The sequence below is a fragment of the Staurois parvus genome, unplaced genomic scaffold (assembly GCF_062004578.1).
Source record: "Staurois parvus isolate SC_StPar_1 unplaced genomic scaffold, SC_StPar_1.0 ptg000978l, whole genome shotgun sequence".
In the NCBI taxonomy this organism is placed as follows: domain Eukaryota; kingdom Metazoa; phylum Chordata; class Amphibia; order Anura; family Ranidae; genus Staurois; species Staurois parvus.
The window spans coordinates 2023548-2036461 of NW_028318774.1; the positions used below are offsets into that span (position 1 = coordinate 2023548).

The 12914-nt window shown below is 43.7% G+C and overlaps 1 protein-coding gene across 1 annotated transcript in view; it reads left to right on the forward strand.

Annotated features, from left to right (window-relative positions):
- The window catches only part of TDRD9 (tudor domain containing 9), a 395653-nt gene that overhangs the window by 59558 nt on the left and 323181 nt on the right, over positions 1–12914 (forward strand). Inside the window, exon 4 of the mRNA XM_089657266.1 lies at positions 11731–11952. Coding sequence (XP_089513392.1) covers positions 11731–11952 — 222 coding nt within the window. The remainder of the gene's footprint in view (positions 1–11730; positions 11953–12914) is intronic.

The following is a 12914-nucleotide window of genomic DNA, read 5'->3' on the forward strand; positions in this document are numbered from 1 at the left end:
GGAAATCTGTCCGAAGCCGGATGCCCACCTTTCTAGAATCTCGAAAGCGACGGACCTGTCCTTCGAGGACGGCGGGACCCTGAAAGACCCAATGGACCGGAAAGCGGATACATTCCTGAGGAGAGCATGGGAAGCGTCCGCGGTGAATTTCAAGCCAGCAGTGGCAACAACGTGTGTCTCCAGAACTTTGGATGTATGGTTGAGGCAGCTCCGCTCGCACCTGGAACAAGGCACCCCGGTGGAGGAAATGCTGAAGTCGCTGCCGGTACTGGAAAAAGCGGTGGCTTTTATTGCAGACGCATCAGCAGAAACTATCAGATTCTCAGCTAGATCAACGGCGCTCATAAATTCCGCGAGACGAGCTATCTGGCTAAAGTCTTGGTAGGGGGACCTTGCCTCTAAGTCCAAACTCTGCGGTCTGCCCTTCGAGGGAACACTCCTCTTCGGGCCGGAACTAACTTCGGTCCTGGAAAGGTCGGCCGATAAAAAGAAGAGCTTTCCAGTCCCCAGCAGGCAAGTAGGACGAAAGGGGTTTCGCCTCAACAGGCAGTACACGACGAGGGAGACTAGATTTCAAAGCCAGCGCACAGGCTGGGGCGCAAGGAGGGGCAGGAACGAGTCAAGGGGCAGGGGAGGTTTCCTCTTCAACCCCAACCAGAATAGACCCAGCCCAAGTGACTGGAGAAGCCAGGTGGGAGGAAGGCTGGGGCACTTCCACACATGGCTGAAGATCACCCAGAACACTTACATTCTAGAGGCCATTCGCAGAGGTTACAAAATAAAGTTTTTGAGGCTTCCCCCTCAAAGATTCTTCGCAACACCCCTGCCACGGGACAGGGAGAAGGCAGATGCATTGGTGGACCTCCTGGAAGGAATGCTCAGGCAGAACGTGATTTGCCAGCTGGAGGAGGAAGAGAAGGGAAGTGGGTTCTACACCCATTTCTTCCTAAGGAAGAAGTCATCCAGTACCTACAGGATGATACTAAATCTGAAGAAGGTAAACAAACAAGTTCGTGAGGCCCAAGAAGTTCCGCATGGAGACCATATACACGGTAAAAGAACTCTTGTCGCCAGGAGCATTCATGGCCTCAATAGATTTGAAAGATGCATATCTGCACGTCCCAATAAGGGTGGAATCGAGGAAGTTCCTGAGGTTTGCGCTGGAAGGCGCAAATAGAACGATTCTGTTTCAGTTCAATGCACTCCCCTTTGGCCTGTCATCAGCTCCAAGGATATTTACCAAGATCCTAGCGGAACCCCTAAGAGTCTTGAGGCTGGAAGGGATAAATATCATCTCCTACTTGAACGACCTGCTTCTATTTTCAGATACAGAGAGAGACCTGAGGTCCCACGTCGAATGCACAATATCTTTTCTAGAGAGCTTGGGGTGGTTGATCAACGAAGAAAAATCACAGCTAGTACCTACCCTCCAGGAGGATCACGTACTTGGGGTACTTCCTGGACTCCACAAATGCTTGCTCATACCTGACAACGGAAAAAGCACTCAAACTGCAGCAAGACACGAGGGCCTTCCGGAGGATGTCGGCCTGCACAGTAAGGACCGCAATGAAGCTAGTCGGGAGCATGACAGCCGCAATACCAGGGGTGCAATGGGCACAGCTCCACTCCAGGGTACTACAGAATCACACCCTCTCCCACTGGGATGGCAGCCAAGCAGGTCTGAATTTCAGGGTCCGCCTCACGCACAAGGTGAGGGAATCACTAAGGTGGTGGGGGAACATCCACACCTTGGAGGCGGGAAGGAAATGGAAGCAAGCCAGCTCAGTGAGGATCACTACGGATGCAAGTATGACCGGGTGGGGTGCTCATATGGGAGACTGCCTAGCCCAGGGCAGATGGGATGCAGAAAATTCAAGGAAGTCATCGAACTACAAGGAGCTGTCGGCAATCTTCAAAGCGCTTACGGCTTTTCAGGAGAGGATAGAGGGGAGAGAAGTCCAGATTCCATCCGACAACACAACGGCAGAGCATACTTGAACAGGCAGGGGGGCACAAGGTCCCCGAGGCTGATGGAATTGTCGGGAACCCTCCTGACCTGGGTAGAGAGAAACCTAGAGTCCGTCACTGCGGTGCATCTAAAAGGGAATCTGAACCAGTTGGCGGACCAGTTGAGTCGGAAAGAGGTCACCCAGACAGAATGGTGCCTCAGCCGTTCAGCATTCAATCAAATATGCGCCAGATGGGGCACCCCCTCTATGGATCTCTTCGCCAACAGCCAAAATGCGAAGCTGGAGAGATACTTCTGCCTGCAGAAGGACCCCAGGAGTGCAGGGATAGACGCGCTAGCCCAGCATTGGGAAGGAAACCTCCTCTATGCCTTTCCTCTGTTCAGATTATTACCAAAGGTGGTAGAGAAGATCCAGTCATCTCAAGCCACGGTCCTCCTAATTGCACTGTTTTGGCCCAAAAGGTCATGGTTCTTCCGGCTGAGGGAACTAAGCTTAACAGACCCATGGATGATACCACCTTCACACGATTTACTCGCCCAAGGGAGAGTGCTACATCCTAACCCAGAAAGGCTGTCCCTAGCAGCGTGGCTTCTGAACGGGACAGGCTAGCAGAGAAGGGGCTGTCTGAAAGAGTGGTCGCCACCATCTTGAATGGAAGGAAGAAATCAACAAATGCCATATATGATAAAGTCTGGAAGAAATTTTCCGCCTGGAAGGACAGGGACGAGGAACTGGGGGCCCCCATCTTACAGTGCTTGAATTCCTCCAAGCCTGGGCGGATAAAAACCTGGCTGCTAATACCCTTAAAGTGCAGGCTTTGTCAAACTTCCTGGAGTTGAGGTTGGCGGCAGACCCATTGATAATCAGGATCCTGAGGGCTATCTCCAGGCGCCGAGCCCCGTCCACATCGAAGTACCCCACATGGGACCTGGGCACGGTCCTGAAGAGCTTTCAGCAAGGACCTTTCGAACCACTGGAGGAATGTTCCTTCAGATTTCTAACTCTGAAAACCACCCTCCTTATAGCATTAGTTTCTGCCCGCAGAGTCAGCGAGTTGCAGGCTCTATCAGTAATCGAACCGTAATGCACAGTCTTGTTGGACAGAATCATCCTCTGCACAGATGCGGCATTTCTACCTAAGGTTGTGTCACATTTCCATAGGTCACAGGAAATAATAATACCTTCCCTTGATGGCATCCCAGGCAGCACGGAAGGAGGAGACTATAGCAAGATCGATCTGAGAAGATGTTTGATTGCATACATCGAATGCACAAAAGCATGGAGACGTTTGTCCCGTCTTTTCATCCTATTCCAGGGTCCAAAGAAGGGGGACAGTGCCTCCAAAGGCACCATCGCAAGCTGGATAAGAGAGGCAAGGGCCACCGCGGCCTCCTGGGCTGAAAAGGTGGGGGCCTCCCCCGGACAGATCTGCAGAGCCGCAACGTGGGCCAGTTTCGCCACCTTTGCTAAGCACTACAGATTGGATCTGATTGGCATAAAGGACCAGGCGTTCGGCAGGAAGGTCCTACAAGCAAGGGGCCCACCCTAACGTATGTATTTCTATTCAACTCCTCTCAAGTGAAGCTGTCCTAGAAGATGAATCAGGAAAACGCAGTTATTTACCTGTTAACTGTATTTCCAGGAATCTTCTAGGACAGCGTAACTCCCTCCCGATTGCTATGTGATTATGTACTGATGTCTAGGTATGTTATGAACCTGTGATGGGTTGTCTCTATTACCGTTTTTTATGCTTTCTCCTAGGCCTTCGGTCATATTCTTATACTGAGGGCCCACTGGGAGAGAGGACACTTATAAAGGGGAAAAGGTGGAGCGGGTGTTTCCTGGGAGGAGCCCTATCTCTCAAGTGAAGCTGTCCTAGAAGATTCCTGGAAATACAGTTAACAGGTAAATAACTGCGTTTTCAGTGAACTACCACTGCACTGTGGAACGCCGTGGTAGTTCATTGAAGTTACCTGTCAGAATATCTGCTTGCTCATACATCTTGTACGGCCAGCAGATATTCTGACAGGTCTGCAGGAGACCTGCATGGCATCATCGATCTACTGATCGCTGGTGCAATGGTTTACAGGCTCCTTTTGGACAAAAAGGAGCCTGTATAAAAAAGGATAAGTTAACCTTTTGGACAAAAATAATAAATGCACATTTTTTTTTAAGTTTGATAGTGGTTCCCTAAACAGACATTGCTCCATTCCCTTGATTCAGGCTCCCCTAGAGACACACAACATGCTGACTAAATCAGAATTCTCTGCCACTGTGTATGATTTACTTCAGTGGCCCATGGATATGTTCATAGGTTGCAACCTGAATTGCCTAGTGCACTTACATTTGCAGAAGGCAGTGTGTAATTGGACATTTTAGTGGGGATTGCTGAAGATTTTTCAACAGCAATATTTTGTTTTGATATTTATTCACCTTCCCACCACATGCTGGCTATAATAGACTCATTGGTTGAGAGAGTGCGTAATAGTCTTTGGCTAGATACACCTAACTCTGATCAGCCTCCAGATATTTCTAAAGGCACAGAAAAAAGGCATTTCCTAGTAAGCCTTTCCCTATTCTTGATTAGCCCATTTGAGGGTTCTTTATAGTGACTGGTTACTCACCCTTTTTGGCTTTTTTGCTGTTTTGTAACCTATGAAAGAAGAATTCAATGTCAGTTTCCACTGTGGTAAATGCCTAAATAAATAGCAGCACTAAACATGTCTCATAACGAAAGTGCCTTTTGCATCAACATATGTGATTCCAAACTTAAATGTTATATTAAAAGTTAACAGTCATAACAATACGCAAAATAAGGATGCTTGATAACAGTAAACGATAAGTATTCACTTCTAATAAATGTCTGTCTGCACTGGTGGAATGCCTGTCTGCACAGAGATCAGTACCAACCAGTGGAGCAACGCTCCACAACAGTAAGCAGGCAATTTATCCTGGATGCCCAGTGAGGCACTTTTATTGTGAGTGTTTCCAATCTGTGTATTAATCTATGCTTTTTATAAATGGTGTATGTCTATGAGCAATAGTTTTTAACATTGTTGTTTATGTTGGACATCAAGGGGATATCTTGTAAGCAGTAGCTGAGGGTAATATAGTTTTGGTTTGTTCCACAAGAGTGCAAGTATTTTATTATTTTACTGATTTTAGACTTAGACATTCTAACCCTAAATCTATTGCTTCTATTGAGGTCATTCCCTCCACGAGTCCTGGTTCACACGTGTGGCTGTGCGGGCCGTGATTTGCTCAGGAACCAAAGCCCATTCATTTGAATGGACTCCCATGCCTCAGGACATGTAGGGAAGAAGTCCCTGCACTACCTGGGAAATTGCAGCCTGCATGGGAACTGAGGTTTCCAGTGCGCGTGGGTTGCCACTAGAATTATTGGTGCCCGCCTGCTGTCCTTCATTCCTCTGTGTTGGTGGTTAGGCTGCAGGTATTTGTGCGGGTCCCACAGCGGCACCACCTGCACAGATGTGAACCAAGCCTTAAGGATTCAGTTAATAAGTGTTTGGAGATGTGGGAAGTCATCCTTTGCTCTGGCAGGTCCATCCTTGCTTGATGGGTTAGAATGTGCCCTGCTGTTTTTCCACTGCTAACATTCTGGGTCTTTTCAGTTGGCAGCAGATTATCCCAGTTGTCATTGATCAGGAGATCTCTCCACCCATAGGTAATTTTCCCGGTTTGTCTCTGGGGGAACGCCAAACAGGAATGTCCTTGTTTCCAAACTTATTCAGAAAGTTCCCAGGTTCATAGCCAGAACAAGTACTCCCTGATTTATCCTCTGAAATGCTTAGCCCGGCTGTTGCAGAGGATAGAGCTGGAGGGCCCAATCTTCCTCCCTTCTTTACAGTTGCTGGCTTTTATGGCAGCACTATTTAAACCAGGTTCCTAATGGTCTACCATTCCTTTACTCACATTTCCATGATGCTTTGAGCTCATATGTCTACCTTCTGATTTATTGCCATCACAGGCCTGTTTTGCCTATTGTAAGATGCTGAATTTTCACCTCCCAAGCTTTTTCTGTTGCATATTTGGTGGCCTTCCATCAGTGAGGTGTAAACTGAGTACCGTGAAAAATCAGGTTTCTTCTCTGGCTGTGTTCTCCCTTGTTTTTTTTTGTTTGTACTTTCAACCAGGGGGTTACATGGTTCTTTCCACCCACGAGACCTCAGTTGACGCTGTGAGATCTGACAAAAGACCAAGAAAAACCTCCTTTCTAGAGCTTTTGGGTAATTCCTTTGACACTATCACACAAGGTAGCCTTCCTGCTGGGCAGCTCTTCAGTGCCCTTGGTGTCCTAACTGGCAGTTCTTTCTTGTAAGTTACATTTTTTTGGTAGCACGTAGGGATAAGGTGGTCCTTTTTGTCCCAGGTTGGTTTTATTGGCAGTTCACTTGAATGAGGATATAGTCTTGCTCGCTTGTGTCCTAATCCCTACCATCTCGAGGAAGTGGTGCTACATTATTTGGATGTTGTTCGGACCATTAATTCACCTTTATTTTGAAGACTGATCCTCAGTTCATAGCCACAGATTGTTCTTTGAAAGAAGCAGGTGGCATTGTCCACCATTTCCAGGTGGTTTCATTAGACTGTGGTTCAAGCTCATGTTATCCAATTTTAGGAACCTCTGTTTCCCCTTACTGCTCAATTTATCAGGTCCCTGAGTGCGTCCTGGGCTTTTTATCATTATACCTCTATTTTTCATGTTTGAAATGCTACTTACCTGGTCATGTGTTCACTTTTACCAAGTTCTGCAAAGTTGATGTTGTTGCCTATGCAAATTTTACTTTTGTCTAAGGTGTGAGTCCACATCCTTAACATGTTTGGTTGTTTAACTCCCTTAACAAGCCCAGTTACAAATTCATATGCGCAAGATTTGTTGAAGTGTTGGTCAGCTGAGCTTCCCTGTACGAAGCAGGCTAAACATTTGCCCTTTCAGGGAGAACAGCTCTTTGGTCCTTCCTGGGTGATTACATCCAAAAAGTGACTGTCAGCAAGATTGCCGTTTTTACTGCTCAAGAAAAAAGGTGAAAGCTTGGTATAAACCCTTCTCGCAATTAAGGGCTGCCCCACTTCCTGAGCTGGGGTAATGATTGTTGGTCTTCGTGGACATTTAGACCTGGACTCCTCAAAGATTTGGCTTTTTTTCAGGCGCTGGATTTACTTGAAAAGGGATTAATCTATCCGGTTCCATAGGAGTCAAATTGTCACCGTTTCTAACCAAAGTGTTTCACAGTGCCAAAACTGAACCTCAACGTTTTCCCAGTTCTGGATTTTAAAGGGACTTGAGTTCTTTCGCAGCAGAAATAACAAGAATTGGTCTAGTGAGTGGTTACTTTCTTATAGCAGGTAGAATTTCTGATATCTGTAGGTTTAACGGATGCATATTCTCACTTCCCCAGCTCCTGGCCTCAGTGCAGAATTACTGCATCTTGTAGTGGACAACTAATGCATTCATCTTCTTCTGTTGCCTTGAGTTTTGGGTTACTCCCTTTCTCAGGGGTTTTCCATTTTGGGTTACCTGGACAACCTTCAGCTTCAAGAGCAACTCTGCCTGTCATGACGCCTTCCCAGAACTGGACAACCATGATGTAGCCATCCTGTGGTTAAGCACAATTTGATTTCTGAGGTGAGCGCTCTGTGAGCACTGAGGGGATATCACCTGCATGGTTATAGCACTTATCTAATGGTGCGGGTTTTGAGCACATGAAAAGAAGCAAATGAGCTGTGAAGAGTTGGATTGTTCACAATATCACTGATTATTTCACATAATATGGACTTGGATTATGGACATTCATTTAATATTTAGTGTATACTATACTCTATACACCTTCATATATGCTTTTTTGTTCATTTGTTTGCAGCACAGCATTGTTTTATTTATGACTGTGTGGAAGAATGGTCCAAAATCGCACCTGAGCAAAGCATGCGACTAGTTTCTCCATATAGGAGTCATCTTGAAGCTGGCATTACCAACAGAGGATTTTGTACCAAGTATTAAATTCATTTCAATTCTCATGTTCAAATCTTTTTCCCTGTGTCATTTCATTTTATTACATACTACTTAATTTCTCAACTTATTTGTTTTGGTTTCTTTGTATCTATGGATTGCATGGGTTGCACCTTTTCGAAATACAGGGGTACCTCGGTATACAAATTTAATTAGTTATGGGGGACGTTTCGTTTTGCGAAAATTTCGTAAACCGCACGGTTTCCTATAGGAATGCATTGAAAACAAATTAATCCGTTCCGGAGGTTAGAAAAAAGTTAAAAAAAGTTAATGTTCAAAATTCTTTATAAAGTGCACTTTAAAGATGTAAAGGGACATGATTAAAAAAAAATTGTAAATGCTTTGAAAACCATTTAATCTGTTTGTATTGTGAAAAAAAATCATAAACTGAGGTAATATTTTCAATGGATTTTCATTCGTAAATCGAAAATTGCGTTAACCATGGTGTTCGTAAACCGAGGTACGCCTGTATATTTACCTAGAATATTTACCTTTCAGAATCAACATTTTCTATGGGACACTATATTACAAAATACTCCCACAAATGTGGGCCATTGATTGCAAACAATATTTGTTAATTTGTACACACAAAAAAGTATTTTTCCTAACAAATTCATTCAAGACCATGTTGTAAAAATAAATACACCCCAAAAAAAGTCTTGGGAGAAAAGCTAAATTTTAGATCATAAAATCCTAGGTAACAAGAATTCAACTACAGGTGAGTCTAATATTTATTGAACAGGTGTCCAGCAGACAGTTGATTATAAAAGGGCATAAATTAACAAAGAAAACTCCTCCCCATTTCATGCTGTCAGCAATTGCACCACATGGAAGAGAAATGTCCCAAGAATGAAAATTATTTCTTTACACAACAAAGGTGAAGAGCACAAGAAGATCATCAAAGCTTTACTTACCAGTCAGAATGCTGTAGCAAAAGTGATACAAAAAATTAACAAAGATAGAATTGCAACCATCTCACAGAGGAGTCCAGGCCATCCACAGAAGTTCACATCGACAGGAGTGTCTTCTGATGAGAAGGGTTGAAGAAAATCGCCATGCAAGTTCACTGACGTTGGCTAAAGAGAGAGCCAAACTGGGGTGATTGTTTCCCGTGACACAATATGGTGTACACTGCAAAGAAATGGCATGTATGGATGTCGTCCACGAAGGAAGCCTCTCTTAAAGCCCATGCACAAAAGAGCCCACCTAGAATTTGCCAGGGCCCATGCTAGAAAAAAAAAAAAAAAGTCTACTGGGATTCTGTACTCTGGCGTGATGAGATCAAGATATCAGTTTTTGGAACTGATGGCTTCAAAACTGTGTTGCGTCGCAAAGGCGAGGATTAAAAAGAAAAATGCATGGTTCCTACCATGAAACGTGGTGGCAGTGTCCTTCTGTGGGGCTGCATGAGTGCTACTGGTGTCGGGGAGCTGCATTTCATTGATGGTATCATGAATTCACAGATATACTGCTCTATATTGAAAGACAAGATGCTACCATCACTCCATGCCCTCGGCTGTCATGCACTTTTCCAACATAACAATGATCCAAAACACACATCTAAGGCCACTGTTTCATTTCTGAAGAACAGGGTGAAAGTGATTCGGTGGCCAAGTATGTCTCCTGATCTGAACCTAATCCAACATCTATAAGGATTTCTGAAGAGACAAGCTGAGCATCACTCTCCATCCAGCCTCTAAAAGAGGTGGTTTTTGAAGAATGGAAAAATGATGTTGCAATATGTCGCTAACTTGTCAATTCCATGCCTAGAAGACTCTGTGCTGTCAAATCTTGGAGGTCATACAATAATCTATATATTGCACTGATGTTTGTGCTGATACAAAACATTTGCACGCGTACTTGTATTCTTACAAATGCTCCGATACTAAAACTGATAACTTTAAGTCTGCAGACTGTTATTGCCATCTGTCTGGGATTACAAGAAGAGAGAGAAGGATTTTGAGGCCGCCTACATCCACAGAAGATCTGTGTGTTGGTTCTCCAAGATATTTGGAAGAACTTACCTGCCAAGTTCCTTCAAAAACTGTGTGCAAATGTACCTAGAAGAACTGATGCTGTATCGAAGGCAAAGGGTTGTCTTATCAGATTTTGAATTTGATTTCTCTTCTGTTCATTTTCTTTCCATTTTGTTAATTGGTAAAAATAAAGCATTAACACTCCTATCTATGAAAGCATTCCTATTTTACAGCATTTTTACACAACTGCCTATAACTACAGCTATACAGTGCTGTATATACGTAACATATTTTCATGCTGGCCTGGTCACATAATCTCCCTTGTGTCAGCCAGCGTCCAGTTTAAGGGCAAAGGAGAGCACGCTTGACAATAGCTGGTGAAGACTGGAGTGCTGACGTCGCCCATAGGCCTCAGTGGCCCATCCATTTTCGCCAACCCCCCCTTCCCTGCAGTCGCTGCTTGTTGACACAGGGTATCCAGATTACATACAAAGAAAAAACTGGTCACCTACCCAGGTCTATAACTGGCTTTTTAAACCGTGAACATGGAAGGCGTCACAAAGTAAAAAATAGGACTATCCAGTTCAACTTGCCAGCCTACCCCAGTCTAAGAATAGCTATTGTCGGCAAGGAACACGGATAAGTATACCTTATCAAAAGAGGGGGATAAGAAAGCCAGTTCAAACTGCCAGCCAGTTAGCCAACTATCAAAAACCAAATTAACCTGTCTAAGAACATGCGTTTAAAAATGGGTTTAGTTAGCACACATTTGCAAATACATACGTAAGCCACAGAGCCACATCACGGCACCCTGAGTATCTGTGGTCCTAACTATAAATCTTGAGAGTCCTCACAATGGAGGCACATGCATTTAAATGGTTAGAAACAAGGGCAGGTGAACCTGAGAGAGCCCACCCCTCATTAAGGTCATGGGAGCGCACCTGACACCCAGCATGTAGCACAACGGCAGCCAGGGTGTCCAATGCACCCACTGACCCTCCATGGTGAGGACTCTCAAAATTTATAGAGTTAGGACCACAGATACTCAGGGTGCCGTGATGTGGCTCTGTGGCTTACGTATGTGTTTGCAAATGTGTGCTAACTAAACCCGTTTTTAAACGCATGTTCTTAGGTTAATTTGGTTTTTGATAGTTGGCTAACTGGCTGGCAGTTTGAACTGGCTTTCTTATCCCCCTCTTTTGATAAGGTATACTTACCCGTGTTCCTTGCCGACAATAGCCATTATTAGACTGGGGTAGGCTGGCAAGTTGAACTGGATAGTCCTATTTTTTTTACTATCCAGATTACATGACTTGACCGGAGTGGCATAAAAATAGGTAAATATATGCATCTTCCTTACTCAGGTTAGTAAGCAAATGTGTTAGGAGAAGGAGTATTTTTAAGATTAGTTAGGGTTATCACAGAATTTTACTGTAAGGATGTATTCATGAATAAATCTGCCATTTATTTATTTATATATATATATATATATATATATATATATATATATATATATACATCTAGAGTACATTTTCAAGCCAAGCTTAATTATACAGTTAAGTCTGCTTCAAAATTGAATAAGGTGGCATGTGTTAGGCAGTTACTGTCTCTGCATCCAACATGCTAGAAAAACATGAATGAAAAGTTTCTTGTGACATACATGATTTAACCTCATTATATATGCGAGGTAAATTTGTACGCATGCGATTTATTTTTCAACTAGTTATTTAAAAGTTTGTGTTTTTTGTCATTTCAGTTAATCTCTCTTATAGAGTACAATTCAGTGGTAATTATACATGGTGCAACTGGAAGTGGTAAAAGCACTCAGCTGCCTCAGTACATCCTTGATCACCATATGCAGAATTCCATGTACTGTAACATTGTGGTTACTCAGCCCAGAAAAATTGCTGCATGTAGCATTGCCAAGTGGATTAGCAAAGAGAGAAACTGGCCTCTGAGTGGCTTGATCGGTTATCAGGTAAGACTTTATTATAAATTTTTTAGTTCCAAAGCATGAACTGTAGGATAGAATAAAAAATCGACCTAAAACAGTTACATTTTTCTGTTTCTTTTAGAAGCTTGGGGTCCATTTAAAAAAAAAAAAAGTTAGAGAATAAAATAATAAACATACATTCTTGCCTATATGGCTGTGGCATCTATCCAATGCTTTAGCTTTCCTCTGCTGGCTCCTACCACGAATTGAGCAATCAGATTACCGCTCAGTTTTCACTGAGCAGAGAGCGGTGACTGTCAATCACTAGCCCTTCAGCGCTCACTGGAGCACTGGTCTGTGGAGGGGACAGGAGTGGCTGTCTCAGGCTCTGACTCATTAGTCAGGCATCTGGGGGGATCCCAGGATTGTTGGGATCCCTGCAGAATCATCACTGGTTCAGCTGACAGTGGGCTTTAGCTGCTATCAGTTGAATATGGGTCACAGGAGTGCAGAAATAAGTGCACCCAATTATATTGAAAGTACCTTTTTTTTTTTTTTTTTTTTTTTTTTTTTTTTTTTTTTTTTTTTTTTTTTTAGTACTCCCCTTTAACCACTAGCCTACAGGGCACTTGTACCCTCTTCCTGCCCAGGCCAATTTCCAGCTTTCAGTGCTGTTGCATCACTACCCATATGAAATTTTTATCTTTTTTTTTTTGTGACAGAGCTTTATTTTGGTGGTATTTAATCACCTCTGGGTTTTTTTTATTTTTTCTTAAACCAAAAACCACTGAAAATTTTGAAAAAAAAAAAAATTTTTTTTCTTAGTTTTTTGTTTTAAATTTTTGTAAATAAGTGATTTTTCTCCTTCACTGATGTGTTCTAATGAGGCTGCACTGAGGAGGCACTGGTAGGTGGCACTGATTGGCATTGACAGGCATCACTGATGGGCACTGACTGGCACTGATAGGTGGCACTGTTAGATGGCACTGACGGGCGACAGGGAAAGG